This window comes from Sander lucioperca, chromosome 6 (genome assembly GCF_008315115.2).
Source record: "Sander lucioperca isolate FBNREF2018 chromosome 6, SLUC_FBN_1.2, whole genome shotgun sequence".
NCBI classification, from domain to species: Eukaryota; Metazoa; Chordata; class Actinopteri; order Perciformes; family Percidae; genus Sander; species Sander lucioperca.
In genome coordinates this window covers 6,188,541-6,214,720 of record NC_050178.1, presented here as the reverse complement: position 1 = coordinate 6,214,720, position 26,180 = coordinate 6,188,541, and the positions used below count along the sequence as shown (strand labels likewise).

General features: G+C 40.5%; 1 protein-coding gene across 4 annotated transcripts in view; it reads left to right on the top strand.

The window, feature by feature from the left end:
* The window catches only part of trim62.1 (tripartite motif containing 62, tandem duplicate 1), a 41,301-nt gene that overhangs the window by 9,889 nt on the left and 5,232 nt on the right, over positions 1-26,180 (top strand). For 3 of the 4 annotated variants that reach the window (XM_031301615.2, XM_031301614.2, XM_031301616.2), the window contains exons 3-5: positions 17,432-17,527; positions 23,421-23,779; positions 24,780-24,895. In XM_031301615.2, coding sequence (XP_031157475.1) covers positions 17,432-17,527; positions 23,421-23,779; positions 24,780-24,895 — 571 coding nt within the window. The remainder of the gene's footprint in view (positions 1-17,431; positions 17,528-23,420; positions 23,780-24,779; positions 24,896-26,180) is intronic. The other variant, XM_031301617.2, reaches the window with a different exon arrangement.

Here is a 26,180-nt window from a genome sequence, read left to right as displayed (position 1 = left end):
CAGACAACAAACACAGGGTTTAATCATGAAAACGTATTACCATTTTTCTTGTATGCATCGCTGTAATGCAGGATGGTGGAAAAGGAAGAATGAGCATGCCAGCCTTTGAAGTGTTCCTCTGGTGGTTTATAAACAGGGCTGTCTTTCACTCTCCAATTGTCAGAGCCCAGCCGAGAGCTCTCTCTGAGCCTGCCATCACCACGCATGGCCGTGCTGCTGCAGTAATGAGTCAGGCAATTTCAAGGGCACCCACGGCTGCCATCTCCCCTGTGGCTTGCCTCAGTCTGCTCTCCTTTTCTCTAGCAGCTTCATGTCTCTTTTATTTAGCTCCTGTGCTGTCTTGTCTCTCAGTAATCTTGTTTTGAAGATATGTGCTTTATTAAAAGCCACAGATCTTGTTTGGTAACAAATTCTTTTGAGGAAGCTAGTTCCCAGTCCCTCACCCTGCTAATTTCCCACCACCCACCCCCAAACAAATGAATTTGTCCAGCTTGGCGGTCAGTCAGGGTGGTGTGGTAGAGAGGCTGCGTTCATGCGGAAATGGAGCCATGGGGAGAGACAGACAGTTATGTTCCATTAGAGGAGTGCTGGCATAATATCCTGATGCAGAATGAGGCAGTAGCTTGTACTGAACTTATTACTGATACCACTGATGGTGCTTGAGGTAGGACAGAGCCGGACTCCATGTTTACTTCGGCAAACAGCTACATTGATTGGAGAAAGTAGAGCTGGCGCTGCGTCCATCAAACATAACATTTTGTTTTGTTTAGATGATGACTTTGGCACAAGCTTAAGTTAAGTGAGTCAGATGTCAATACATCTGTTGTGCATTAGAAGTATTTGTACTTTCTGCAAAGTGGAGTCGTGTTTGTAATTTGACGTGTTTTCTAGCAGTTTAAAGAGAGGGCAGGAGGTGAAAGATGGTTTACAGCCACATACTGTAAGTTTTTTTTTTTTTTTAAGGCCAAGATGATCGTAAAATTCATTTTACGAACCTTCTTTAGCCTAACAGGTGTTTCCCAGAATAATATTAACAAAAATATTGTTATAATAAATGGTAGACTAACAAGTACCTCCCCACCTGCTCATAATAAGGGCATCTTGAGCATTTCTTGGCTACTACTACTAAATTCTTTATCACGAACACCTATGCTCACCATTGAGTTTGAAGTAAAATGAGTGATGAGTGAAATTCCAAAACAAGACAATAAAACTAAACACAGAAAAAATGAAATAAGAAATAATAAAAAAATAGTTGAACATTTGATTTGTGCAATTGATTTGCTAGTTTTTGTTGGCATCGTCATCCTTCTTGTCTAAATACATTGATCTTTGGCTGAAATTCCACTTTCCAGATTTTATGTCTCCATATTCCATTTATGGTGTGTATGTTCTGTTGCCACACACTTATATACAATAGGTGTAATACAGACATAACACACTACAAAAGTATGAACTATGGAAAGAGGGGAAAGTCGCATGAAATACAGAGTCATATACTGTAGATATCCCCTAAATGGCATTAGTTTTAGAAATGTACTGAGTAAACTGGCAACTGAGTGTATGTTTGCTCAGTAACATTATCAATAATACATCCTCAAAAAAAAAAAAACTTCTGAAGAGGTATCTGAAAAGTGTATTTTGTTTTCTGTTTAAATACAGAACCTCCCACACGTGACTCTATGACTCTGTCCCAATGAGTCATCATAAATGAATGCGTTGTACCTGTTGTATGGCATCCGTAGTCTGACATGTATTTGTCTGACAGTTAAACCTGTAGGTCACAGGGGTGTCGTGCGTGCTGTAACTGGTCTGGCAGGCCAGAGAGGGAAAGGAAGGATCACTGCTGAAGAGATGAGATTTAATGGTCATCTTAGTGGATGAAAGAGGAAGTGCTGTCCTTAAAGTTTTGCGGCTTAAAGTGAGGCTTAATGCTGAGCCCAGGCCTACCTAATGTGAGTCAGATCAACAGGGAGAGCAGCCTCCACACCAGTGACACTGCTAAAAAGATTTCATTAAATGAAAAAGACCACAGAAGTGGTGAATATGAAATGAGAGTTTAAGGAAGATGGGTTCTGGGCTGAGGCAATTTCAGATCTTGGTAAATGTAAAAAATCCATCAGTGGTGAGCAGTCACAGAGCAGCTATTATTCATGCTTTTCTGCCTTTAAGTTTTTGTCCGTCAGTTTGATATTTGGGTGGATGTGAACTGCTGTATCCAGGCGCTGCAGCCATGAGACCTTTGAGCCCTGCGTTGCTTGATTAGCTGGGGAATTAAGACAGATTACAGGCCATTGTTCTCGAGGGTCTGTGCAGGGTTGTAATCTCCTGTAATTCCCTGCGTCCGTGATTTGCTGCAGATGATTTAATTAGACATGCTGCTGATAGGAGTCCTCATTAACTGCTTCCGATCAGCCAGACTCAGGTCTGACCCGCTCCCTGAACTAACAAGTCCCTGGTAGGGGGAGAGAGAAGGAGCATGAAGATGTTTGCCTGTTAAATACCTCTTTTGTCGAAATGAAAGAGTCAAGCTGTATTTCTGTTTACCTACAAATCTGTGGTTCTCGCCACAGTCCAGGTGCAGAGGGACAGAAGATGATTGATAAGCAGGCAGATGCTCAGTCTCAGTATGGTTTTAGGTGTGGGATTAGGGAAATGGTGTCAAATTAAGCAACAGTTCCTTGCAAAACATTTGTGTAATTATCAGACAAGAGGAAAACAAAAAACTTGTTAAATAAACAGTTTTTGTGATTATGTGTGGTAGGAGACACACCCAATGAAAGTTTTGCATGACTGCCCTGGCTTCGCCTGCATAATAATTTATATCCGTATTAGCTGTTTTAAACACCTTATCTCCTAAATTGCCTGTTAATGTGATGTATGGCCAATTCAAGTTCAAGTTTCTCTGGCTAGATATTCTTAGCGCTTGTTTATTTCCCATAATGCATTTAGCATGAATCCAGGGTCAGGCTAATCAGTGGGGAGCAGCCAGCTGTATTTTCTGTCCTCTCCCTGTTTCCTCCACTCATCATCTCTCGCAGTCTGCACATTAACAGAGGTTTCCTGCTCGAGCAGCTGTTTATAGTTTAGGCATTTTGCAGAGCTCTTAACTGCTGTGGCTTACAATAACTGCGCATTTGTCAAGCAATAAAAATGTAAGAGCTGTCAGATAGTTTAGAGGGCTGTGAAAAATGTTGCATCTTTAATCAGGAAAAGTCAAGTAAGAACATCCGTCTTCTCAGCACTCTCATATATTGAAGTGACAGAAAAAAACTCCTTTTTGAAATACAAGGCATGCCTCGGTGATGGTGTTTGTTTGCTTGATTGACTCGTCTCACAAAAATCTTTTTCTCTTTACTTTGGCCTTTCATCCACACTAAATTGACATTTTTGTCACCTGAAAATTTTGCTTTTTTGAAAACAGTCTCCAGAGGGATTAAATCTGAAAACATGCATTTTAATGTGAATGAGGGTTGTGTGGCACTAAAGTTAAGAAGATAATGTAACTGTCTGCTGCCTCTAACCCACTTTCATTTTAAATGTAAATCAAGGTGATCACCTGAAAACAGAAGGTGACTTCATTATTGTATTGATTTGCACCAAATTTCTGCAATGCAGCGCAGGAATTACTTCTTGCCTGATTAACAACTAGCATTTATGACCCGCAATAAAATAATTTTTAGCTTGTTCTGTCAACAGAAACAAAAATATAACAACTAAACTGTGAATTTGTCTGCATTAAAACACCTTATAGTTGATCACAGAGAGCAGGAGACTAAACCCAGGTTATTGATGTGGGTAAATTGGCTGTGTATGTTCACTCTTTACCAGACAATTTTGTGGTTTGCTGACAGAAACAGGACCAGGAATATTTAGCTGCTTTTGTATTGTTCAGCTGTTTGTGTGGCCAGAGATCCTTAGAAAATGTACCTTAAAACAGCCAGTGTGGATGTACCACGATATGTGGTAAAAGATGAGGATTTTCTCAAGAGGTCGTATGGAGAGCTGAAGTCCTGCCCCACTTCCTAGTTGACTTCTGTTCCACTAGCTTAAGTATAAGTTTTGCTTATCTGTCTTTCTGAAAAGCTAAAAAAAAAAAATTCTGTCTATATTCTAAGCTGAATTGATGTCTACTGCTGTGCTGGGCGTTAGATTTGAGCAGTGTCATTTTTAACAAAGATTATATGACACTTTTAACAACACCTTTAACAACTACAGCTCTCATATGTCATCTTGGTTAAAGTGACTAGTGGCTGAAATCTTTCGGTCCAGCACAGTAGTAGATATACATTTAAAGGTGCTCTAAGCGATGTCACGCGTTTTTTAGGCTACAACATTTTTTGTCACATACAGCAAACATCTCACTATCTGCTAGCTGCCTGTCCCCTGAACACACAGTAAAAAAACGCGGTCTCTGTAGACAGCCCAGGCTCCACAAACGCCAACAAAAACAAGCTGTGCCAACCTGCACCACGAAACATAAGTCTTCCAGCGTTCCAGCCAATAACCGACAAGAAGGATTTGGGGTTGGGGGTTGGGGGGGTTAGTGTGTGGAAGCACGGAAGGGAGGGGGAGGGGGAGGGGACGGGATGAGGAGGAGGGAGGGGCGAGCTAGCCTAGCTTTGTTTGAAAATACTTTGAACGTCAACAAGAAGTGCCGTCACCCAACATCGCTTAGAGCACCTTTAAGAGCCCAGTGAAAGCAATCCACGATAGAAAATTGCATAGTCTGGCTGAAGCAAGTGAAACAGAAACTAGCTTTTAAAAGGTGAATTACTTTAGTCTCTTTATATTGTGGTAGTATTGATTAATAATGTACTCTGTGTTCTTTATTTTTTGTATTGTGTTTGTACAGCACACAATACTTTTATATGGCGTTGGTTTCCCTATAATTAGGACTGAAACAGAGAGAGTGTGTTCTTGAAGACTGATCTTAATCATATTGAGTGTGTGACGTTTTGGAAGTCTTTGTTGGGTTGAAACTGGTTAATACTGCACAAACATTAACATCATTAACTGTAAACTAAATTTACTCCTGCTCTGTGCTCAAGCAGTCCCAGAAACTTCAATCCAGGCTTCAATATGTAGATTATTGGAAATCATCAGGAGATTAAATAGCATGCAGACCTGACTTAAGGCTATACTTAAAATTCATGGAACTGTACTACCAGCTTCTGCAGAAACAGTCTGTTATTTCACAGTGTGACTTGACGAAAGAGGCATACATCCCAAATATGTATTTGATGTCAGGGGACTGCATGAAAGAGAAGCAGACGCACACTTTATTTGGTCAGATAGAGCTGCTGGCAAGCTGTAGCAATCACGCCTGCATAGTGTATACACAACAGCTACAACCGAATCGCTTCCAGCTGCACCCATGCCGCTAAGACGAAGTAGAGGCAAACAAATCTGTTTGTTGTCCCTGCTGTGTGGAGCTGGCTGGCATGCAACCACATCATGTTTTTCACAAGGTGATTTGTGCGCATGACACATGCTACATGGTTTTATATTAACAACATGTTGACTATTGGTGACTGACTAATCCTAAGAAGCTTTTTCTAAAAGATGGCACAAGCTTGTATTTGGTTGTGGTGAAAATCTGCTGGCAGTCAAACATATCCAAGGGTCATTTTCAGGGCGTGTTTACCCAGTGTGTCCACTTTTCCACCTGGTATTAAAATCGGATCGGAGTACATGTGTTCCCACCTGGCAGCGGAATTGTTCTCCAAATGCGTCCTGAGGGACCAGTTGTGATTGGATCTCACTTCCCCGCTCTATATGCAAATAAACGCGCAGATAATTTCCATTTGCATATAGGCTGTGTGTGTGTGTGTGTGTGTGTGTGTGTGTGTGTGTGTGTGTGTGTGTGTGTGTGTGTGTGTGTGTGTGTGTACATTTCAGTTGTTATCTCACATAAATCATACTTTACAATGTGTGATGACAAAAAGTGCGGCCTGCAGTCTGTCAGGCAGGAGAAAAGGAGGTTTAAAAAAAGTTATTTTGCGTTTCTTGTTGGAATATAGTATATAGTATAGAGTTATTTTGTTTAGACCCAACATTTCCTGATTTTGCTGCTTCAAAATAAAAGCTTTAAAATTACAAAGTAACAGGGCACTTTTATTGTGAAAAATGTGTAGGAAAACCATTCCACAGCCACTGCTTTGATCACCCGTTACAAGGTAAGAACAGAAATGTATGTAGGAATATCATACATATTAGATTTGGGATTATTGTATACTGGCGGCTGCCTTTTCCAGGCAACCACGGGGCACAGAGCTCCAGACAGCCGGGGATATAAGAGCAGGTAGTACCGAAACAAAAAGTCTGACACATCACCGACAGTATGATAATAACATCCAAAATGCATGATTCACTCTCAGTGGTTTCTGTGACGTCAGAAATACTTTGAATGAGTACGTAGTTTTGCTCACAGTTGAGTAGGCGGTCCTTAATGTGGCCAGTACACATACCCGTTCTCACTGATGTGGTCTGGAGTTGACCTAAACCCCCTCCGGACGTGGTCAGAGTGATCGGATCTCAATGCGTCCTGGATGCATTACCACCTATACTTAGAGCTGTCCACTTGTGATCAGATCATATAGATTGGATTTTGATACCAGGTGGAAAAGGGGTCGAAATGGGAGTGAAATCACTGTGCAATGGGAAAGACGTGATGGTGTAAGCAGGAAATGCAGTTCTTCATGGCTGTGTTGTTATGCCTGCATGTGAGTTTGGGTCCTGTGTTTTTGGTTTCTGCATAGTCAGATGAAGCTTCCAAATATAGCCGAATGACCCTTGAAACCAAACTTGAAAAGGCTAAACTGAAGAAAATGTCAGTGTGTGTCAATGCTGAAACAGTGGAATTTGAAGTGACAGTCAAAACACAATTGTGGAAAGAAGATGAAAGAGCTATTCAAATATAACTATTTTTTTTACTTTACATATTGTAATACAAATCCACACCACAGCAAGTTAAACAACAATTACTTTGTGTGCAAATAATTACAGCTCTCATGAAAATTTACCATCCTAGCTTGGTTCCATCCATCCGTTAGCTATACACGCTTATCCTAGAGGGGCGTGGGGGGCTGGAATCGATCCCAGCTGACATTGGGCGAGAGGAGGGTTACACCCTGGACAGGGTGCCAGTCAGTCCCATTGCTGAAACATTGAAACAAAATTAACCTCACCTGCATGTCTTTGAACTGTGAGGAAACCCATCAAAAACCCCTGCAGGCACAGGGAGAACCTGCAAGGGTCGTTTTCAGCATACAGTTTTGTCCATATCCATACAATTCACCAACACTCTCTTCTTAAGTCAGCTTTCTCAGAATCTCTGTCATCTAAAACCTCTACACTGGGTTCGCTCCTCTCTGTCTGGCTGTTACTGTAGACATGTCTGAACTCCTCGCAGTCTGACCTGTAAGGCCTCATTCACGCTGCCTGTCAGATGGTCCGGCAAAAACGCAGGTCTTTCCATTCATTTTGAATGGGGGTAGTGTGTTTAGGCAGCGGTGGGGGGTGCCGTAGGGAGGGACACGCAAAAAAAAAAACCGCAGCGGGCCTGCGGCAAAAAGTTGAGACTGACTTTTGGAGAAACAAAACCCCACATCACACTGCAATGGCCGATTCATGTAGCTGGAGATCATACTTGTCAGTGTGTTTTGAGCTATGATTTTAGGTGGTGTGAGAATCCCGTAAAGTAAACAGGAAACATTGCTGCCTTTTATCGCTGCCACAAAAAAGTTTTAAAACACTAATGTATGAGGGTAAAAAACGAAACACAAACACTGAACTGCCCGGGAGTTTGTGTAATAGCTGAATGTTTCCTGCAACAACAAAGCACTCGCTATGTCTCTCTCATCTCTTTTCTTTCTCTCTCTCCTGTGAAATAAAGCTGCCTTCAAGTTAGGGCTGCACAATATTAGGAAAATATGCGATATGCCATAACGCTGTTTAATATCGCGATAACGATATTACTTGCATTAAATAAACGGATACTAAAGTGTACTCAGTTCTGCATTATTGCTGGTTTCAGTATTCTAAAATACAACAAATTGCTTGTTGAAATTAAAACAAACAATCATTTCTAACATTCTTTTATTGAACAAATTGAACATTGAATTGAATATAAAAGGCACCACTAAAAAAAGAATTGACAGGTTTTTTTTAAAGTGCAGTTTTCTGCTGATAATTTCTTTCTACTAAAAAAAACTGATATGTTGCAGCCTTTCGCGATGTGTATATTGCGCAAGTTGATATTGCGATGACGATAAAAAAATATATATATATATATTGTGCAGCCCTACTTCAAGTGCGTTCGGAAATGTCGAGATCTATAAACGATCTGATGGAAAACAACAATTGGGAAATATAAAGTCTACTTGTGCTACATTGTGGGGTTAAAGAACACAACAGGACGTCACACAAATGGGCCGTTTCATTGACACTCCCCTCCCCGCCGCATAACACTGCGGAAATTCGCCGGATCACTTTTTTTGGTCTGAATGCACCGTAATGCTGTCGGGCATATGTGAAATGCTGTTTGAAATATTCAGTAATTAAAGATTTATTCTTTTCCTTTTTTGAAAATAACCTCCTTTCTAGACAAAATATGGAGACAGACGCACAACACACTGTTGAGTAAGGTGCTGTTCCAGAAAGTTCCAGTTTCACTTTGGCTCTCTCTACAAAAATGTAAAAATCTGAAAGGTTTGACTCTGGTTGCTGCAAAGCTTCCAAATATAGCCACTTAAACCAGTTTTACTAATTATCCCTTTTTTTGGAGATAATTACAGACGGTGGTGATTCATGGGAGAAGCTTGTGGTTTGTTTTGGATTGTATGTAATCTCACAGGCCTAAAGGAAGTCAAACGTTGGTATGTTAATGTTTTGTTTTCTTTGATCAGATGCCTGTTGATGATGTATAGCCCTCTCCTAGATTATCGTCTTGCTCTTGACAGGGTTGATTGATAGCTCTTTGGTGATGGGTTGAAACCGGTTGCTGTAGTGAGAATATTCTGAAATTCCATTTTAGGCCCGTAAGCATTTAAGCAGACTGTCAAATCAATTTCCAACTTCAGCTGTGAAAACTGTTCATATACCGCAGACTCCTTATTTAAACAGTGTTATAGAAAGTTAGTTCTGCTGTTAACAGCTTCAGGACTGATGGTGAAGCACTGAGTGGCTTCTGCCAAGCTGGTGACTCTTTGCAAACAGCAGACCCACTCTTATCGCTCCACACTTCTCAGATTTCCACTCTAGTGCCAACAACAAACCCCCTGTTCCACTTAAATGGCTTGTCCTGCGCTGTGTAGATTATCAAACTTAACACCGATGGCTTTGAGACCTGCTTGTCTTCTTAAACCCTCAGACATCCAGCTGCTTTGCTATCACGCACTCTGTTCTCACTACTCCCTCAGCTCAGTGTGTGGACTCTCTAGACCTTTGCAAGCAATTCAAACATGATTATTTTTCATTTTAAGGTTAAAAATATTAAAACCGACATGCAGTGTCTTGTTTTTACTTCATCTTTTAATGTTTGGAGTGAAACATGTGCATACTCTGTGCCCTTCCTCACTCCAGGAAGTGGAGCATCAGCCTCTGAGCATTCATCATTTACACAACGTGCCCTATATTCAGGGGACTGGAGGAGGCCGCCAGCATCAGTGCTTCCAGTAATCCCCACTGCTCTTACCAAATGTTTCCTGTAAAATAGATGTAGTAGATGTGTGGGTCATTTGTGATCTGACCCAGGAACAAGTCACAGCAGACCCGTTTTATCTGTCAAATATTGTGCTGAAATTGTAGCAGTAGATATATTTTTAAAGTGCTCAGTTATAAGGCTAGATGATGAATTTGCCTTTTTGTCCTTACAAAGCTACATTTACTTTCATGAGAATTGAACATTAAACATTTTGTTGATTAGTCAAACAACGGAAAATCCACACATTTCAACAGAAAATTTACTATCTGACATGAAATCTTTAAATCATTTATCAAACAAAAATGCTAAACATTTTCTGGTTTCAGCTAATTCAATGTGCTAATTTGATGCTTTTGTTTATCATTGTAAATTTAATATCTTTAGGTTTTGGACTCTTTGTCAGTCAGACAGAACAATGGCACAGAATTTGTGATTGTGGTGCATTTATTTGACTATTTTCTGACATTTTTAAACTAAACAACTGGTTCACTTAGGAAGATGTTAGACAATAGTTAATAATGACCAACACAAATGTCCAGAGCCCAAGGGGATGTCTTCAAATTTCTTGTTTTGGCTGACCAACAATCCACAACCCAAATATATTCAAATTTAAGTTTTACATTTTTGCTTCACATTCAATTTAAGCAAACAATCGATTGTCAAAAATGTTGGCATTTAATCTTCTGTAAATTGTTAAATCAATCTTTTCAACACTAAATCGATGAGTAAAAAAAAAAACAACAACTAGAATGGTACTCTAAGAATGCTCCACGGATGGTCCCATTCCCCGAGTTGGGAAGTTGTTCTTTCGATTTCGGTGTGTTCATGAGCTTTAAGTCGAAATGTGGAAACAACATAGGCACTACAAAGAAGATGTGCTATTGTGTTTTATTTTGTTGCTCAGAGCGTCTAAACAACACGTTGATAGCTGTTTCCAGTATTTGTATGACAACAAAGAGCAAAAGAAACCGATCAGATGAGCCATGAAATATAATGAGGAACTCATGTTTCTGATTTTTCTGACACCACAGAAATGCAGCATAAATGTCCTATCTCGCAATGTTCACGAGAGTGAAAAACAATTCTTGCATCTGCCCCGTGATTCGTATCCGCTCCAAAATTCTATGGGTTTTTCCTTTGCCCATGCTGCACCCTTCCACCTAGTTTTATGAAAATTGGGCAAGTAGTTTTTCCGTAATCCTGCTGACAGAGAAGCAAACCAACAAACGGACAAACCAAGCCAAAAACATAACCTCCTTGGCGGAAGGTAATGATGAAAGTAATTGTTAGTTGTTTGCAAACCTAATAAAAATAATGATCCCTCATATCTTCCATCAGTCCAGAACTGAAAGTAGATGCACACGTACTGTACAGGCTGTTTTTGTCTCAAGCTGCCTCTGTCTCACTAGGACAGATGTTGGAGGTAAATAGTGTCTCGGTCCTGCAGCCTTCAGAGCCATTCCTGCACAGTCGGCTCAGCTGGCCTCTGCCTGCTCTGCTGGCTGAGCTCAGGCTGCAGGGACGCACTCGTTCCCCCGGAGAGGCTGCAGGCTCTGCTGATGCTAGAGGAAACACGGCTGCGGGATGTAAGGCGCAGCTTGAGCTCAGTTTGATGTCTTGGAACACAATACACCAGAGTTTGCAGCCTGAGACAGCATTTTTGTTGTTCTGCTTTTTGTTTCTTTATTTAGTTAAGTTATTGTTTTGGTTGGAGGGGGGGGGGCACACAGGTGAAACATTTATGATTGGTCGCGAATCCTTTGGCCCACAGTTTATCATAACTTTGCACACAGCTCAAATAAATCAGCCTCTGTTTGCTTATCTATGACAATGATGACTAATGTGTATATATAAGCGAGGTCCGCTGTTAGCTCATTCACTGTGTCAGTGTCTTCAGGCTACAATCGGTTTGGCATTGAGCGCTGTGAAAGGGTCCTTGTACTGTGAGGACAGGAACACGCAGGCTAGTCGCTTGTCATCATGTATCATTGGGACAACCAGACCTGCACGGTGCACTGCTGGTTTAATTTGTGTATTTTTACTCCTAGCTTCTGTATCCCAACTAGAAAACGCAGCACTTTGTAGAATTCCACTTACTTTTGGTCCGACAGATTATTTATCTTGGCTCTCTCCTCTTTTTCCTTCTTTCCCTTTCTACCTGCGTTGGTGTGTGCCATCTTTACCTTCAGTTAAATCTAGTAATGAGTGTGTTGATGTTTCATCTTTCCTCTTGATGTTTACTAATTTACTATTTTCTTCCTGCAGCCAGGAATCACAGAATTCCCATGTCATGGAGCAGGAGTGAATATTGGTGAAAATGTTCCACTACACAAAAAGAAGATACATTGTTGCCATTTAGTTCATGTTCACGTTGGCTTAATTCAAACAAACCATGAGCTGTAAGAATGACATCATATGGACTGACACGTAACTCATTGATTGAAAAGGTTTGGTCATCCTGCTTCATCAGCGCACGGACCTACGGTTATATATCATAACATATATAAATATAGGTAGGTAAGTAGGTAGAAACATAACAAGTACAAGGCATTTTGTACCAAATTATAGTGGAGGGATTGTTAATGTGTGTTCGCTACGTGTCACTCAATTGACAAATAAATGAAGAATGGCCCAATTGTTACCATGGTTACCAAATGCTTATGTGCATAAATAAAGACTATGCATTGCTTATCGCCTACAGATAGGGAGCACTCTTTCTTAAAAGTTAAACAATTAGCAGTCGGGTCTGTTGTGCACCAGAGTCCGCTTTCAACTGGCCCTTAGACCCACTTTTTCAGGCCGTCTTAGCCCGGTTTTTAAGACCGCACCAGAGTTCGACTGATGCTTTCACACCACAACAAACCAAATCAGTTTGATAGAAGTGAACCAAACCAGTTAGATGTGAAAGCACCCTTACGGCAAAAATACATTGGGCACGGACGCGGCACGACATGTCTGCCGCAGAGCTGAAGCTGCTATACTGACCATTGAAGCTGCGCAGGCATCACACTGCTCACTATATATTTTTTTCCTCTATGCAGGGCTACGTATGGCTAGGCCAGTACAATATTTTTTAAAAATGATTAAAATAAATACCTCATTGTACCAGAGGCAATGTGATGCAGTAGGGCAACCTTTTGGCTGTTTTACATTTCACATTAAAGTAAATCAATCAAATCAATGTGTATTCATGATCCTGTAATTAAAACGTTCCAGTTAATTCATACAGTACCAGTTAATATAGCCTAAGCTAAATCCTGCGTAATCAACTGCATTATCACAAAGACGGTGTGTGTGTAGTAGGTAAAAAAAAAACGTGTGTGTATTTTGGCCGTTATGGTCTACAGATACTTATTGGTAAAGAAAAATAGTAGAGTTCTTGTGTGTGGGTGCACACTTGTGTGTTGCTTCCCTTGTAATATCCGAGCCAATAGCCTTGAGTGTTGTTCCCCCTGTGACTCTGTTTCTGGGTGTAAGGGTCGGCAGGGCGTAGGCGGCATATTTCAGACCAGCTCCATGTTAAATTACAACAAGCCCATAAAGCTTACTGCCTCACTGTAACGGCTGCAGTGTGTTCACTGCTTTGTTATTGGCTGACGTCCTATTTACCCACCCTGTCTGCTACCTGACAGAATTACACCCTCAGCTCGACGAAGGTTATGCCAAACTGTCCTTGATGTGAAAATCACATGCAGTTCATTGAGTTATTGTGGGCTCTGCTGGGGTTTGCATTCCCTCTGTAATGATAAACAGATTAAAGAGATCCCACTAATTATAAGTCTAAGTAGCACATTGGCTGTGCATTCTGTATGTCCTCTGGTAAGTAGATGAGTTGCAAATGTATTTTGCTATTTGTTTATGTTTTTTCCTTTCATCAGTGCATGGAAATGAAATCACTGGAAGCTAGTCCTGTCTGCTTGTAAGAGAAAGTTCTGCTCCTGTAGGCTTTTTATTATTCATGCTGTGACACTGCATGTAGTTTTGTTCCCCTCTTCATCAGGGCTGGCAGTTTGAAGCCAATATCACTCTTTCAATCCTCAATGAGCTGCTGAATATAATCAGGCTCTCAGCTGTAAGTAAAGTTTGAGGGATTTTAAGTCCCATGCACATTTCTAAAGAATCATGCAGTGACAGTCTATTATTTCATTCATTCATTTATTTACTTGTATATCTACCAGAACTGCTAACCTGACTGGAGAGGAATTGGAATAAGGGAATGACAGCAGGATGAAATGAATTTTAGATATATAGGGGTGTTACATGTACTGTATGTTCTGTTACCTGTAACAGGTGTGTAAGTGTGTTCATGTTGTTTGTTTAATAAAAAACATTTGATCACAAAAAATACATTTAGATTTAAAATCCCCCAGCCGTGACTCCCATTTCCCGCTACTTGACGTCCTGGGGAAATGTCATGTCAGACTTGTGTTGGCCAAATGCAATGGACAGGAGAGAGACTCCTCCACACACAACACAAAAACACACACTTGCACACTGCGTGCACACACAATCTTTGCTGTCAGAGTCTTTTTTTGTTTTTGTCACATAATAATGGTTTGCTTGCAGTCATGCTCACTTTTCCTCGAAGTGCTAGTGAATCAAATTCAGATATACTGTAATTCCATGTGTAGTAATGGACACAACTGTGGCTTATGCTCAGTTTCTGTTTTAAAGGTCAACACAGAAAATGCCCATCTGTAGGATACTCAAAGGATGGTTTTTGCTTACAGGAAGGTTAAGAAGGATTATGTAATTGCACGTTATGAAGGAGGTTTAGGGCCTTGAAGTGTATGAAGACAATTTCTTCAAGGTTGATTTTTGCTCCTTGTAGCTTTGCCTGCTTAAAGTCAGCTTAAGTACACATTCTCCAAGTGCTTGTAATTTTAGCGACAAGTTCTATTCAGAGTAGATATATCCTGTTTGTTACAGAATCAAATTTATTGCTAAGCAAGTTTGCATTTTCAACGAATTTGCCTGGGTGTATTAGGTGCATACCGTAAACAATAAACATATTAAAAAGGGAATAAACAAACTGCATGCAGACGATGATGATTCAAAACTCCCAGGCAATGTGAATCTAAAATTCTGTTTATTGAAAGAAACATTGTGCAGATGATTTTGGATTTTCAGAAATGTGTGGGTCCATGTTAATGCATCCGTCTATTGCCGTGTTGGCAGCCACAGTTAAAGTTGCCCCTCTCTGACCAGTCAGTCAGACAATGTGCAGCAGAAGAGTGGAGGAGCATGTTTTCTCTGCCAGTCTGTCAGTGTTGGTCTCTCTCAGTGTGTGGAAGCGGCCTTTGACCTGCTGCAGACAAGCGTGTAGCGATGAGGCGGAGAGCCTGCTGAGCCTGCCGCACTCCTATCATTAGCATGGAGAGTCACGCTCCCCCTCTGCACCAACCATTGTTTTCCACTGTTTCTGTCCTTGAGAGGAAACATGCTTCATCTTCAACAGCCCACATTTTGCTCCTTTTTAATTTTGCAGTTAATGATGGAGGTCAAGGTTTTTCTAATACGTCACAAATTGACTCGTGGCTTTTATTTTCCTCTCTGCTGGTACCTTTTGTCCTTTCTATTCCAGATGGTTAAATTTATATGCATTTTCCTCTTAGTGGAGATCAATTCTGGCATTTATTTCAGCCTGCTAGCTGAGTGATGGTTGTATATTACCCCGCTAAGCTGACAGTTCCGTTTGATGGATTTTTGCTGCAGTCAGGGGAGGTGACACTGTGTGACACACAGGTTACATGAGGGGAGAGACCAGCTGCAGGGGGGGCTTAACGGGGGGTTTGAAATAAATGAGCGGTGGGCCAGGTTGTCTCCTTTGTTTTAATTTTCTGTTTCCCCCTAAACCAGAGCAAAGGCAATGATGCCATTTAACTGCCACACATATATTGTCTTTTTATCTATAAGGCTTTTATCCAATTCTGTTTCTGTTTAAATTGCACTGTGTTGTGCATAATAGTTCTTTAGGCCCTATTTTCGTTTACATTTTTGGAAACTGACAAAGGTATAATTTCAATGTAACAGCATTATTCCCCTGATGTTTAGTTGTTGTTGTTTTGTTTTCATAGAATTTAGTTTATCAACCTACCACTTTCATTAATCAGCAGAAATCCAGACCCTTTAGATCAGAGATCCTCAACAGGGGGTCTGTGACCCGGTCCTCAGAGTTAGTGCTGCCAAATTATGTGGGAAAATAATCTTTTTGAAAGTTTGTTATTTTAAAATATAATGTCTGAAAATATACATTAATATGAATCCAACATATTAATAAAAAAGATGAATTGGCCAATTTGTGAGAAAAAAAAAAGATTTACACATTGAAGATAAGTGCACTATAGGTAAGGTAGCCACTATGGTAGCAGTACAGTTAAGCTTAAGGATTAACTTTGCCTTCCACATGTATTACATTACTTAACATTGCATGTCATTTAGCTGACGCTTTTATCCAAAGCGACGTCCAGTAAGTGCATTCAACCAAGGTACATGAAGGTACATGTATGGTATGTTTAACGTTAAAACATGATGTATAAATAATAACCATTTATTTGTATCTATTCGGCCAAGTTTGACTCAGTTGTACTATACAATATACGTATGTAGTAGGGGATCCCTACTCAGTCTCTTTCAACTAAGGGGTCCCTGGCCTGAAAAAAACATTGAAGACCCCTGCTTTAGATAGTTACCAGAATGCTATTTTACCACCAAGAAGACTTTCAGGTTTTTATAGTCTTCCAGCTCATTAAATACTGCAGTGGTCCAGGCTCAGATATGTCAGTTTGAAAAGGGTCAGGTCTGATTTTCAAGGTCAGGTCCATAATGCAATGTATCCTTGTGTCATTTTTGATTAGAAATGTCTTTTGTATATTATCGTTCATTGTAGTAACAGAAGTTAGTACTTCCACAACGTACCTGGGGATGATTGCTTATTCTCTATGATGTGGTATTCTCGCAAAAAGCCAACGTGTCCCATCAACAAAAGTGTTTGAGTGAGACACTGAATTACAAACTCTCTACCATTTTATTCCTCATTATTTTCTTAGTATGACAACATCCGCCAAATACCGATTAACAAAGTGCAGAGCTGTACCTTGAGTCTTGTACATTTGTATAAACAAATCTCTACTTAAGGGAGGGAATCTGCTGAACCACTTCTGTCCTAAAACCTAAAGTGTGCCAGTGTTGTCGGCACATGGGACCTGCACAAAAACTCTGCACCATTCGTGACAGCAGCCATCTCAGCCAGCTCCCGTAGAGCCCCTTTCTTGCCTCAGGGAGACTTGGAGGTGGCTAAGTGGTGCAGGTTCTGCCAGCGTGTGCCTGACTAGAGATGAGACCCAGTTTTCTCTGACACAGCCCAACAGCTCCAGAGATTTCATTTTATCTCTTTCATATCTCCCTCTCCATCTGCCTTGCTTGTTTTGTAGCTGAGCCTTTAATCTTTGCTGCCTCGCACCCGAGCAAAGAGAGCTGTTACACAAATAATACAATTTAAATAAATAGAATAGAATTGCAAAAATATCTGTCTGCCAACTATATTAGCATTATTTTCTTGTAACTGGCAGTGTTTATGAGACATTGTTTGAGCAAAGAAGTGGAGTATTTTAAATTGAAAGAGTGTCATACAGCATTTATGAACTCCTCCAACATTGCTTAATTCTTCTGTTCTGTTTCATTGAGTTCCAATCACTAGTTACTGACCTGTTTGTTGTGTTGCAGAGGGAGATGAAGGAGCAGCTGGCCACCCTGCAGGACAGTGAGAAGGGACACACTGAGGCCCTGCAGCTCCTGCAAAGACAACTTACTGAGACCAAGGTATTGAAACATTTGCACCAGCAGCAATTATTCAGCTGCATACAGCTGCAACTAAACTCTTTTTCATTATCTATATACTGTAGTTTATAGAAATGTCAGAAAATAGTGTTTGCCATAACAGTTTCCCAGAGCCTAAGGTAAAGCCATGCTTTATCCCACCAACATTGAAAAATATGCAGTTTACAATTATATGAAACAGAAATGCAGCAAATCTTTACATTCTGCGAGCTGGAACCAGGAGATTGTTTGCCATTATTGCAGGATTAGTCTCGCATTGCCAGACCTCTCTCCGCAGCGCTTTGTCAGCGATGGAGTATGGTCTGGCTACACCGTTTTATCTATTCTGGGATAGGGGAATTGTATTTCTTTAAACTAGATAGTGGAGATGGCGGATGTCAGGCTTCATCCCAGCATGAACATCAGTTGAGCCAGACTATCGCTGGATACACAACATAAGAGTGATCAGTTGACCGACTAATTGTTTCAGTACTAATTGGCACTAAGGTCTAGAACTGAAACAATCTGTGGTTGAATTAATTATTACATATATCGACTCAGCAACTATTTTCAATAGCGATTAAATGCCTTTTTTTTCAAGCAAAAAATATCGAATACCGCCAAGTTTCAGCTTCTCAATTGTGAACACGCTGCTTTTTTGTCTTATTTGATAGTAAACTAATAGTAATAAACTAAACATGATAGACATCTTTAGGGCTGCAACTAAAGATTATTTTCACTACTGATTCATCTGCTGATTATTTACTCTATAAAACATCAGAAAATAAATAATGCCCAAAGTGACATCTTCAAATGTCTTGTTTTCTCTGATGAACAGTTTTAAATCCAAAAACACTCCTTTTTAATATCATAAAATACATTTTAAAAAGAAAATCTAAACGAAACAATTTAACGATCAACCAATTACAAAAATTACTTCTTTCAATAGACTAATCACTTCATCGACTAATCATTTTCAGCTCTTATCTTTGGGTTTTGGACTGTTGGACAAAACGATTTTAGGACGCTAGCTTGGGTTAACATTTACAACAATTAATCGAGAAACAAGAAAATAATGCGTAGAATTCCCATTTTGATTTACAAGTAATTAGTTATACCCCAACAAATGGCATCGAATATCAGACGCAACGAACCGTGTGCATCTTTATTCAACAAGACATCCTTGTTTGCATCTCAAGCATCCAAATGAGACAGTAATACTCACTTAGTAAAACAAGTCTGAACAGGCAGGACATAAAGAAAACAGGTCTTTTTAACTTGTGCAGTCTTTCAGTCACTGATTATCCATCTTTTCTTCCAAACTGATTTGGACTGACAGTTAAATTCCGACACATAAAATTGGTTTATTGAGCGGCTGTTTGATCCCTGTGACCTTGTTTTAATCAGCGAACCATGAGCATCCACTCAATATGTCAGTCCCTCGACCTCCACACACACACACGCACACACACATGCACGTCTCCTCCTCTCCTCTCTCCTGTAGTGACATTGAAGCTATTGACCAGGGAAGGGTCTCTGGCAGAGACCATGTCGCAGCCGTCAGCGTTATTTGTCATTTAGGGAGCACATTTCTCTTTCTCCTGTTTTTGTACCTGCTGTCCGACGTCACAGCACCACTTGTCTTTTTGCCAGAGAGAGCCAGGCCCTGTCCATTTTATGCTGTCCATCGACTGAGTCTGACTGCTAGATGTAGGCCTTTCAGCCGCACCCACTCCTCATTGGGAATGAGCTGATCTCATTAGATTTACATCCATTTGCTCTTGAGTGCTCTGCTTGGAAGAGAGCCACACTGTGACTTCATTGATGCGTTTAGGTAGCTGAGAATGAAACGTCTCCCTGCATTTCTTCATCTATCTAAATTTCAGGTTGCCTGAAGATATTTTTCTTCTGTGTTTTTACCCAATTGTTAAGAGTACTCCACCTATTTACAGTAGCTTTGCACTTCTATAACATTGTCAGACTCACGATGGACAGTTAAAAATTCAATCAATGTAGCAGAGCCAGAAATGTTGTCAGATTTATTCCACAAATTCTTCTTTTTTGTCGGAAAACCTGGCATCTACATTGCCTACAATGCAACTGTACCGCCGACAGTTCGGTTGGAAATGTAGGTGTGTTACGTTAGGAGCGGCTAATGGAGCCTCTACTTTCAAGCAGAGATGAGGAGCTACCGAGGTCTGGTAAGCTCACTTCGTTATAACTCCACACCTCCAGATATTTTTGATATGATTTTGCACAGCTCCCTCTAGAGCCACAAAAGCCTTTTATACAGCTTTCTTCACATGTGCAGTAGTGCTGTGACTTCAGTTTCAGCAGCTTTTAGTACTAACATACAGTACTGTGCAAAAGTCTTAGGCAGGTGTGGAAAAAATGCTGTAAACTAAGAATGCTTTAAAAAATATAAATAATGATTGTTTATTTTTATCAATTTACAAAATGCAAAGTGAGCAACCAAAAAAACATCTAAATCACATTAATATTTGGTGTTACTACCGTTTGCCTTCAAACCAGCATCAATTCTTACAGGTACACTTGCAAAAAGTCAGGGAACGTTGAGGATTGTAAACGCAGTGGTCGGCCAAGGAAACTTTAGTGCAGCAGATGAAAAACACATCAAGCTTATTTCCCTTCAAAATCGGAAGATGTCCAGCAGTGCCATCAGCTCAGAACTGGCAGAAACCAGTGGGACCCAGTTACACCCATCTACTGTCTGGAGAAGTCGGGCCAGAAGTGGTCTTCATGGAAGAGTTGCAGCCAAAAAGCCATACCTCCGACATAGAAACAAGGCCAAGCAACTCAACTATGCATGAAAACATAGGAACTGTACAATAATGAGTGTCTGCAGGCAACAGTGAAGCATGGTGGAGGTTCCTTGCAAGTTTGGGGCTGCATTTCTGCAAATGGAGTTGGAGATTTGGTCAGGATTAATGGTGTCCTCAATGCTGAGAAATACAGTCAGATACTTATCCATCATGCAATACCATCTGGGAGGCGTATGATTGGCCCCAAATTTATTCTGCAGCAGGACAACAACCCCAAACATACAGCCAAGGTCATTAAGAACTATCTTCAGTGCCCCCACAGAGCCCTGATCTCAGCATCATCGAGTCTGTCTGGGATAACATGAAGAGACAGAAGGATTTGAGGAAGCCTACATCCACGGGAGATCTGTGGTTAGTTCTCCAAGATGTTTGGAACAACCTACCAGCCGAGTTCCTTCAAAAACTTTGTGCAAGTGTACCTAGAAGAATTGATGCTGTCTTGAAGGTAAAAGGTGGTCACACCAAATATTGATTTGATTTAGATTTCTGGGGGTGGTGATGGCACAGTGGATATGACACATGCCTTTGGTGTGGGAGACCCGGGTTTGATTCCCACTGCAATACATCAACCAATGTGTCCCTGAGCAAGGCACTTAACCCCTAGTTGCTCCAGAGGCGTGTGACCTCTGACATATATAGCAATTGTAAGTCGCTTTGGATAAATGCGTCAGCTAAATGACATGTAATAATGTAATGTAATTTCTCTTCTGTTCATTCACTGCATTTTGTTAATTGATGAAAATAAACTATTAACACTTCCATTTTTGAAAGCATTCTTAGTTTACAGCATTTTTTCATACCTGCCTAAAACCTTTGCACAGTACTGTGTGTGTGTGTGTATGTGTATATATATATATATATATATATATATATATATATATATATATATATATATATATATATATGAAAAAGAAGAGAGGTACTTAATATCTCCTTCAAAACAGAAAAGAAAACACGGCAATTAAATAAGAATAATAAATAAAATACTAGAGAGAGGCTACAAGTCTGTCTTTTCCCAAAGTGTACCTGTAAACAGACTTTGATCTGTAAAATCAGTGGAGTTCCCTTGTAGTGTTGTGTTTCAGTTTTTGCTAAGGAATCACTACAGCAGCCCGACTCTCATTTAAAATGAATGTGTCTGTCTTGCACTGCAATTTGAGTCCTAGGCTCGTGGGTGCTTGGTCTCCGTCTGCAGGATAGACATTTTGTCCTATTCACATTCCCACCGGGGATTCGCCACATAATCACATGCTTCCCTGAAAGGTAGCCAGCCTCCTGTCTCCAAGGGCTGCAGACACCCTCTCAGTGCCATCACGGCCTGCTGGGCCAAAGCAGCAAACACGTCACTGAGAGACTGATAGCTGGGCCTCCTCCTCCTCCTCCTCCTCCTCCACACCATTGGTTTTTAACTCTTAACTAGGTAGGAGGGCTGGGGATACAGCCCACCTTAATGTCATAGCTCTCATGCTTGGAGAGAAGTAGTTGTCTGAAAAGTTTCCCACAAGCAGAGCAAGATTACCTGCCACCGGTCTCTGAGAGAACAGGAGGAACATGCTGTTTGAAGGGGATTGATTGAATTTGAAAGTGTAATTAAACCTCAGATCACAGATCCTATTGTAAATCCTGAAAAGATCAGAGGAATGGTTGAAATTCCCGACAGAGAAAATAAACTAGTTTCACATAAAATTATTTTTTTAGATCAATTTCACTATGATTCATTAATATTCTCTTGTTCTGAGGTGCTCTTTAAAGGACAATTCCAGCGTAAAATGAACCTAGGGGTTAATAACATATGTGTACCTAGTCGAACGTTCTCTGGGATCTGTTTTCATGCTAATCAAATGCGTCTCTAGCTTTTAACAAGCTACCGCAAAACCGGTGGTTAGCCGCTAACGCTAGCTTTCGGGGCACAGGGTAAATCACTATTTTCTACCACTAACAAGGCTCAAAGTAGCACCACACTTAAACAGTAGCATAATGAGGGTCCCTACATGCAAACCAAAGCATTGAGAACTTTGTAAGTGTACAGACAGTTTATTAAAAAGATAGATTATAAAGACAGTAGCATTCGTGTTTACACTTACATTCGGCCGCCATCTTGGAAAACAGTCATGAGCAGTCGAACCACGAACGCCGTGCAACCAGTAACAAGTAACAAAACACAAACGCGACTGTCTTTAAAATTTATCTTTTTAATAAACTGTCTGTACACTTACAAAGTTCTCAATGCTTCGGTTTGCATGTAGGGACCCTCATTATGCTACCGTTTAAGTGTGGTGCTATTTTAAGCCTTGTTAGTGGTAGAAAATAGTGATTTACCCTCTGCCCCGAAAGCTAGCATTACAAGCTAATCACCAGTTTTGCGGGTCTTGTTAAAAGCTAGAGACACATTCGATTAGCATGAAAACAGATCCCAGAGAACGTTCGACTAGGTACACATAATATTATTAATCCCTAGGTTCATTTTATGCCGGAATTGTCCTTTTTAAAAGGCAGATTTCATTTTATTTTTAATCTGTGTACAAACACAAGCTCAACTTTATCATTGAAACGATGACTGTTCGGACAACAAAATGAATGAATGAAGTCTAGTCTTTGCTTTGGTCTGTAATAGCTTGAGCTTCTCTGCCAGTCCACCAGTCTTGTAATCAGCCGTCTTCACAGGCAGGATGTCTTTTGGGACCCCATCCTGGTCATCTTTTTGGGTTATTTCTGTAACAGTATACACTTGTGTGTTTCTCCTCACTAAAACAGTGTCAACGCTATATTTTCTCAGTGGAAGGTTGTACACACACTGTTCAGAGAGCCACTTAAAATCAATACATGTACAAGCTGATTCAATGAATGAATGTTAATGTAATATTAACACAATTTAGAGCACTTTGCTAGTCCTTGAATTGCTTACCCTTGTCTAATTAAGAGTCAGGCTATTGTGACTGTAACACTCAATAAACCCAGCTAACTACAGTACAAAGTCTATTTCAGAGTTGTGTAATGACCGCTATAAATAGCCCGGCTGAGGGTATAAACACTCTTTTGCCTCTTTTTTTCAGTCCTCAGCCAAGAGTCTGCGCGCCACCATCGGCGACGCATTTGAGCGCCTTCACCGCTTCTTGCGCGAGCGCCAGAAGAGCATGCTGGAAGAGCTGGAGATGGACACTGCCCGCAAGCTGGCCGACATTGAGCACAAGATCCAGCGCTACAGCCAGCAGCTGCGCGACGTCAAGGAGGGCATCCAGATCCTGCAAGAGCGCCTTAACGAGACGGAACGACACGACTTCCTGGAGGGAGTAGCCGTCACATCTGAGAGGTGCTTCACCTGCTCTGAGTTTGCTAAAGCAGTCCCAGTGTCATCACTGCAGTCCGATAAACAAAATGTGGTTGTAAACACATTATCTTCAAGAAGGATCAGGTTTTTATCAACTCTTGAAGTCTTGTATCAACATATTTGCCGTTATAGTTGTTATAATGATAATAGCTCACAACATGCCAAATGTGTGTTCTGTTGGTGCGAAACGTAAGGTTGCTTACATTTTTGTAGAAAGTACAGATTTGAGCAACAGCATCAGATAATCCCTGAACAGATGGTGTATTAGGCCTGAAATAAACCAGCTGTAGTGTTTAATCGGGAAGAGGGGTACTTGAGGACGATTTAATTGAACGGTTTAATAGCTTAAAGCTGATTAATGAGGTTGAATATAGAGCTTGCAAGAGTGTTGGAATTAAACATTATGTATCTTTAAATTTACAATATTAACATTTTTTTAAGTATTATTTCATCTAAACTGGAGGTGGATGATGATATGTCTTAGAAGAGATTGTAAATGTATGTAAATATGATGGACAAGCAGGTATGATCAATGTTCATTTTATTATGTTTATTTTATTTTATTTCACTGTCCTTAAGTCACACTTTGGCAAAGGAACACTCATTCAAAAATTGTACTGTTGGAACACACCATAAATGGTACTTAGAGAAACATTCATTTATTTTCATTCCTCATTGTCTGACAATACACCACAAATAACTGGATGTTTCTCCACAAGGTCCCCTTTTCGACATACTGCAGTGTTATTTTCAGGATTTCAATGTGGTAAACAACTCACTCCAATATCTGGTCTGAACTCTCGGACTACATGTAGGAGTGCACTGAGTGATTCATGTGGAGGTTCATATTGAATCATACTGTAATGGTGTTAGAGCTGAACCCCTTCTCTCACTGATACGTTCTTCTCTATTGTTCGAGATTTATGAAGCTGTTTAATTTCAATAATGGCACATTTCAAAGACACAAACCAGAATAATAGTATGTGAAACGTCGACGTTGTGGGTTGAACAACAGACAGTATTATTTGGGGAAAAGCGGCAAATTGGATTTAGACTGTTATTGATCTGTTTTTTTTCTGTCTAGGATTAAAGGGAAGATACATGAGACCAATCTGACGTATGAAGACTTCCCGACATCCAAGTACATGGGGCCCTTACAGTACACAATATGGAAGTCTCTCTTCCAGGACATCTCACCAGGTATGTGAACATGACTGGAACATGAGATGGATGTAACGCAAACATGCTGCTCAGTAAATATAGAGCGTCATTTAGTGTAAAGCACTGCAGGTGATAAAGGAACGGGTTAACAAATATGCTTATCTGCTTTTAATGCTGAGAGTCAAATGAGAAGATCAATATCACTCATGTCTGTGTGTTAAATGTAGAGCTACAGCCAGCAGCGGTTAGCTTAGCTAAGCATAAAGGCTGGAAAAGGGGAAACGGCTAGTCTGTTCAAAGGTAACAAAATCCACCTACCAGCATCTCTAAAGCTCACTAATTTAATTTAATAATTTAAACCTATCTATAGAGCGCATGGTCTTAAGTGCATGGCGCAGGTGCATTTAGGGCCTGTCCAACTCCACTTTTGCTAGTTAAACAGTGCGTTATCTTGGTGCAAAGTAAGGTGCAATGGGTTTAGGGGTTGTGTTTACTCTCTTAACTAATCATAGGTGTGTTTTGTGCATAACATGAATACAACCAATCAGAGTGTCATCTCCCATTACCTTTTAAAAGCCAGATTTGCCTGCACCTGGCGCATTGCTATATAAACAGCGGATTCGGGAAATTGGAGAAGTGAGCGATTTTCTGCTGAGGAAAAGGATCTGCTCCTGCGCGAAGCAGCAGACTCTCCGCCAAGGGCTTAAAGTACTCTGGCGTGGTGACGGATATCCGGCGTGTGACTATATCATAGAAAAGATAAAAAGTACATAAATAAATTTAAAAGTCCACATGGGATTTGTTTTTGATGCACTGGGTTTAACCATCATCGTACTTCTACCTACCAATGGTATGAGGCCGACCAACGAGTTCTAGCCAACCGGAGGTAAAGTAGGGCAGGTCTTTGCCAAGAAATGTGAATGTGGTGTGGTAACCGTGGTAATTCAGCAACGCAAAATGTTTTGTCAGTCAAATTCACTTTAATGAATGCATATTGAAACATGAACATTTCACCCACCCACATCTGCTATTAATCAAAATGTTAATTATCCGTGGATTAACCGCAGGGCCGTGGATATAACTGCAATTCATTCATCACTTACTATCTGAATAATGTGTCCTTCAAATAGCAGGAAAATACTGCACCATTGACTTTGGAACAGGTTTTTATTGGTCAATGGCACACAGTCGCTCTCTGATCTCTACGTGCCAACGATGTGCCACACCTCATTTTAAGACACACCTATGTTTGCACAGATAAACGCAAGTACATTTGCTTCTTACACATTGTGGGCGCTGGGTGTGAAAATGACAATGTTGATCT